The sequence below is a fragment of the Silurus meridionalis genome, chromosome 26, assembly GCF_014805685.1.
Source record: "Silurus meridionalis isolate SWU-2019-XX chromosome 26, ASM1480568v1, whole genome shotgun sequence".
NCBI lineage: Eukaryota > Metazoa > Chordata > Actinopteri > Siluriformes > Siluridae > Silurus > Silurus meridionalis.
This window is the reverse complement of record NC_060909.1, coordinates 9,436,292-9,442,379: the sequence shown is the minus strand read 5'-3', so window position 1 is coordinate 9,442,379 and position 6,088 is coordinate 9,436,292. Positions and strand designations below refer to the sequence as shown.

At 37.2% G+C, this 6,088-nt stretch overlaps 1 protein-coding gene across 1 annotated transcript in view; it reads right to left on the bottom strand.

Moving 5' to 3' along the window:
- Positions 1-261: 261 nt before the first annotated feature.
- tox3 (TOX high mobility group box family member 3) overlaps positions 262-6,088 on the bottom strand; it is a 60,176-nt gene continuing 54,349 nt past the window's right edge. Inside the window, exons 4-7 of the mRNA XM_046841098.1 lie at positions 4,005-4,268; positions 3,464-3,688; positions 2,533-2,613; positions 262-2,102 (exon numbers count right to left, since the gene is read on the bottom strand). Coding sequence (XP_046697054.1) covers positions 1,407-2,102; positions 2,533-2,613; positions 3,464-3,688; positions 4,005-4,268 — 1,266 coding nt within the window. The 3' untranslated portion in view covers positions 262-1,406. The remainder of the gene's footprint in view (positions 2,103-2,532; positions 2,614-3,463; positions 3,689-4,004; positions 4,269-6,088) is intronic.

Sequence of the window (6,088 nt, the reverse complement as noted above, 5' to 3'; positions counted from 1 at the left end):
AACCCAGTTGAGTCTATGATAATGGGCTTATTCTATGGACAGTTTTAAAAGCAGATGATTTGTAAGCAAAGAAACAACAAATGAACTCATTTGCCATTAGATCTCATTAAAAGAAAGTAGAAAAAGGAGATGCACTATGGGGCGTTTGCAATCCACATGTCAGTTTACCAACAAATCAAATTTAAAGCCTTCCGTATTCAAAATCTAACAGGTGGAAAAATTTACACCTTTCCCTTTATCTTATCAGCACTGTATTCTTTCTTTTTACAGCTGGCATAAAATACTTCCAACTTTGTTAGCTTCTGCCAGGAGTCTCCATTCCACTCTTCACTTAAATTGCCATCAAGGAACAGTGTAAAAATACATGAATCATTAAAACACTGGCGTTAGTCCTTGATTTTTTTTTTTTTGCAATTTTTTCCTTAAAATATCCTTAAAATATGCACTTTTTTTTTTTTTTTTACACAAAATGAATACAAACTTAACAGAAACTTAATTTAAATTTTTGAGGTAAAGACAAATACATAGATTTTTTGGAGTGCTATTTATACACACATCTGAGCCAGAGTTTTTTGTTTGTTTATTTTCTTCCTCTCAACGAAAAATTTTCCTTAGCTCATGTGCAGCAGTATCAAGAGTTTTCAGTTTTTGAGTCTTGTTGACAGAAACCTGCTCACTGGCAGTATGTTATGTTCTCTCCACTAATAAAAGTAAGTTCTTGTTGTTTCACTCTCTCCAGAGATGTGGAAAGGGAAAAATTCTGTAGATCCTTCCTCAAGGTTCTTTTACAGAAATGTAGTAAGGAGAAAAAGAACAAAAGTTTTATTGATGTTTATTGATATACTTTCCAGAGAGCAGTTGATCTTCTCTGCAAGTGAGTTTTCAGCTGCGCTTGTACGTTCAGATTCCCGTCTTGTGTACAATTCAACAATACTACCATTTTGTTTCTGCTGTCCTCCATGTTGTCAAGTCAAAAGCTATCAGAATCTTTTTACGTAGGGCTTTCGTAGTAGCCATTATTGGCCTCGTAAATGATGCTTTGCTATAAAAAATTCACCTGACCCAACTGTCCCTCTGCCATCGATGTGCCCAGAAACTTCCTCAAAGATAGAGGTGAAAAAAAAAAGAAAAAGCACACACAAAAAAAACAACAATCAGGCACTCTGTCCCTTCATAGCTCTGCCTATTTTATAGACAAAAGTGGGGCAAAAGCCTTCGGCTCTATTTCTTTCTTTCTTTTTACACAAGTCCGCATATCCATCTAGAACAAAGGACAGTTCTTTGTAACATTCATATGTTAATCTTACACACTTCTTAAGTGCAACTTCGAAAAAAAAAGCAACTTTGAAATTATGCTTTTTTTATGTCTTCTCTCGCCAAGTTGAGAATGCAGGTATTTTTTGTTACTAGTAAATGCTGACTTGTGAGAGGACTTGGATCTGAGGCGGTGGAGGTGGTGGTTGTGGACTTCCGATCGATGCCGAATGTGGGGTTCCGGGTGAGTGCTGAACAGGCGAATGTGACTGCTGCTGATGCATCTGGTGCATCTGTTGCATCTGCATGTGTTGCATTTGCATGTGCTGATGCTGATGCTGTTGCATTTGCTGCTGTTGCTGCTGCTGCTGCTGCTGCTGCTGCTGTTGTTGCTGCTGCATGTGATGCTGCTGAAGCTGCTGCTGCAGATGATGTTGGAAATGCTGGTGCTGCATCTGCTGCTGAATCTGCTGGTGGTGCATCTGCTGCTGCTGCATCTGGTGGTGCTGCAAGTGCTGCTGCTGCATGGCAGCATGCATGGGTGGGCTCATCTGAGGTGAGGACATCTGGCCTAACATTTGCGATTGCATGCCAGGTGCCATGTTTTGGTGTGCCACGGTGACCGAGGTGACCACATGGCTGTTTCCAACGCGCATCTGAAGCGGTTTGGGGGCAATGGCTCGAGGAAGGGCTTGTTGCAGGGCCTGTGATGCTGAGGGCATAGAGGGATGCTGGGAGAGAGGGGAGGATAGTGGAGAGGGCATTGCCAGGCCAGTGGAGAGGCTGGTGGAGGCCAGCGTCTGCTGAACTGATCGGATAGTCTGAGCCTCAGCAGACTCTGCTGCAGCCTAAGTGAAACAGAGAAAGACAATTTTTTATTTGGCAAAACAGATCCAACTCAAGAATAGTACAAAATTAACTTTTTTCCTGATTGCTAACAAAATTCACACTGCATCTGTTCCTTAAATCAATTACCGCCCCATTCAGCGTTGCCTACTTTAACACCTTCTTTTTGATCTCTCGTTAGATTCGCTGGGTTTAAATAACAGGATGCAGCAAACTGTATCTTAGTAATGACTCGCTACTGTATGTATGCCTACCAAATATGCAAATATCAGCAAATAATTTTGCAGGAATTAACAGATATGCTAATGCCACAGGCTAGCGAACAGATCCTGGGAATTAATAAGGTGTGCTCATTAGCTGGTTTCACGACCTGCTATCATTACACCTCTGCTGAGATTTAGAGAGGGAAAGGGAAGGGGGAACAGATCTCACCTTTGACACCAGACTAGCACGATAAGCAGCAAGAGCTTTTAGATACTCTTTCTTGGCCGCCTCGGTTTTGCTTTTGTAAACCTGTAGTAAAAAAATTGTGCGAGGAACAGGTATTAAACAAATGTAGCATTTTCACAGTGAATTTATTCATACAGCATCAAAATGCAGATCAACTTGCTTTACAGTGTGAAGAAAAAAACAGAAATGAAAAACAAGTTAGTTGAAAATGAAATAATAATACTACTAATTATGAAATTAGTAATAGCAGTGACAGATAAGAAAAATAATATAAAATATAGAGAATACATAACGTGTATAATAGAAGAAAAGTACAATAAATGAAATCAGACAAAAGTAATGTGGAAATTAATGTCGTTAAGAGACAAAGGTTTCCAACTCTCCCTCAGAGAGATTCTGTCTTTAGAATATAAAAAAACACTTTTTGATTTCCATACATGAGAATGAAATTATTGTGAGGGTAATTACAGACTGGTGCATTTTTAAATGTAATACTGACAATTTAACCAGGGCTTTGATGGAATAACGAATGTTCCTGAATATTAAAGCCCAACGTGGTTGCCTCTGCAAGGAGGTTAAGATTTGGCTGTAGAATTTGTAGTATGTTGACATCAACATATGGTTAAATGAAGTCAACCCAAAATCAAACTGTGTAACAGCTATTTTGGTATTTTGAAAACTTACAAATATGAGGTTTTGGACTGTTCTTAATGCCAAAAATAGCTTGAAGTGTGAATGAGAGGTGCAGATAATTCTGGAATTAACTATAGTTTTCAGATATTAACTATATTCTGGAATTAACCATATACATTATCTGTACAGAGAATCTCCCATTAGGCATTTCTACAGACTATAGTCAATGTGAATGCAAACCTCAGAATATATTACAATCTTATTTACTTGACTCATATACCTGTTTCTGTTCTTCTCCTAGACCATCCCACATGGAGGCCACAATCTTGGAAACTTCCCCGAAGGTAGCGTTAGGGTTCTGACCCTTAATGGCCGCCTGAGTGTCTCTGAAGAATAGCGCGTATGCTGAGACGGGCTTCTGTGGCTCATTTGGGTCTTTCTTCTTCTTTTTCTTAGGTGTCTTGGGCTTTTTTCCAGCATCTGGGGCAGGACGCTTTTCACCAATCTGTAACAGTGGGAAACAAAGTTGTGTAAGGTTCTTTCATTACATTTTAATACAATATATTATGTAATGTTTACCTATTTTCTAAAAGAGGTTTAATAATTTTGTAATTAACAATACATATGCAAGATGTGGTGCAGATTTGTTAGAAGAATATAGAAAATAGGATAAAAAAAAGTCACATGCTTTCTGTTTTAAAAATATTTAATATTTATTCATTTAAAAATATAAAAACTCTAAAATAGAGTTTCAGAAAAGGATATTCAATGTTTACTCCAAAAAGTTTAAACTTTATACCAAAAGGTCAAAAGTCACTCACCTTACTCCCCTCATCCTGATCGTCTTCATTAATGGAACTGGAGGGAGATGGTGTAGCCGACTTGCTGGCTGGAGGAGATGGGGAAGTGTGAGTGATGTTCTGTCCAGTCATGTTGAGGCCAAGCTGGGCACTCAGCTGAGATTGGTTAATGGTGGTTAACTGATTGCGAGACATCATCGCATTGGGGTTGTTCATGTTGATGATGGAACGCATGACCATGGTGGGGTTTGGTCCGTATTGACGCAGCTGAGACTGTGAGATACCCTGTGCAAAAAATAACAATAATTAAAAAAAATGATCACTCAGCTAAGGTTTCCTAATATCTCCATCTCTCCTTTTCTCATTTTGTAAAAAAATAATCTTAAATCCTTAAAAGTAATGTTAAAAGAATGCATTTAAAATGTCCAAGTAAGAAAAAAAACCCTGAATCCTCACATCATTCAGACTGTTGCTATAAAGCAGGCTTCCAAAATATCAGAGGGAAAAAAACTAAGTAACAAAATCTTGTGATTTATTTTATAACAGACAAAAGTATGGGTAATAATGTACCATATATAAATAATATTAAATTGCTTGCTAAGTAGACACAGCTAGACACATAAAATCTCGATTCATGTCTTTTATCAGCCATGCTATGTGCCAGAAAGGACTGCTGGGATATTTCTGCTCCTTAAGGACTGTAAGCACTCTTCTGGGAACCCATCAAAAATTGCAAAGCCACAAAATCAAATTATGTAGAATAACTATTCCAGTAAGTCGCTCTGCATTTCGGCGGCCAAATCAAAATCCCATACGCTTCAGCGCAGGCTGCTGTCCTAAAGGTTACAGCTCATACTGTGCTGCTGATGGAGCTGTGAAAAGAAAAAAATCTGCAGTGCATGTTTGGTGATGAAAATCTATCAGCTGGCAGGTTTCATACATCACACTTTGACTGCCAAAGAGACGGGAAAATATTTCTCTATAATATGTCTATATATCACTGAGCTCAGATTAGATTTGAGAGCTTATGGGTGACCTCTCCTTCTCTTTCTTCGTATAAAATGCCAAGCCGTCGTTATATATAAGAGGCTGATGGAACGACTGATTATTCGGTTGTTGTTATAACAGGAACTAACTTGTTTCGTTAGAGAAAGATTTCTCGTCAACAAGAAACATAACCATAAATGGAATTTTTTTTTGTCATTCTTAAAAAAACATGCAAGGATTAGTAAAATGGTCTGGTTTATAATGAATAAAACACTTTCAGAAAAAGAGGAAAATAAGCAACTATCGCACTGCCACAATGTGATTATTTTACTTGTAAATTGCTGTTGTATAAGATGAATTTAAATAGTGAACCTCTGTGCATAACACCATGACAGAATTCATTCTTTACAACAAACATAAGCAAACAGGAAGGGTAAAAGATTAATAAAACACTTTGGAATTTCTTGTTATAGAAAATAACCAACTGTGGTTGTATCACATGAACAACATATTTGCTGATATACTTTGCAAATTGTAATCATTGGCAAACTGCTGTAGACATCCTATTAAAGAAAAATAGACAACTTCAGGGCATCGAACTGCCCCGCCTTTGATTATTTACCCCTTTGTAATGGTTGGCAAATTGCTGTGGTATATAAGGGTTTAAAATATGTGCTGTTATTGGAAAATAATCAAATTTGGGTGTATTCTACCATGACATTTTCGATTATTTGCCTTGTAAATTGTAATCATTGGTAAACTGGTGCGGGATAAGAGGAAAATAATACATCATGACTTGTGGTTATAGGAAAATAAGCAACTTAGGGTGTATCCCTTCAAACAAAACTTTTATTTATATTATGGAATTATTTGCTATATTGTATGCATTGTATTTTAATGGTGTTTCTTCAGAAGAGCAAGAGCGAGAGAAAGAGAGATATATATATATATATATATATATATATATATATATATATATATATATATATATATATATATATATATATATGTGTGTGTGTGTGTGTGTGTGTGTGTGTGTGTGTGTGTGTGTGTGTGTGTGTGAATGTCTGTGTATACATTCAAGCAGTGAGTGCTGGGGATAGAAATTGTTTTGCATT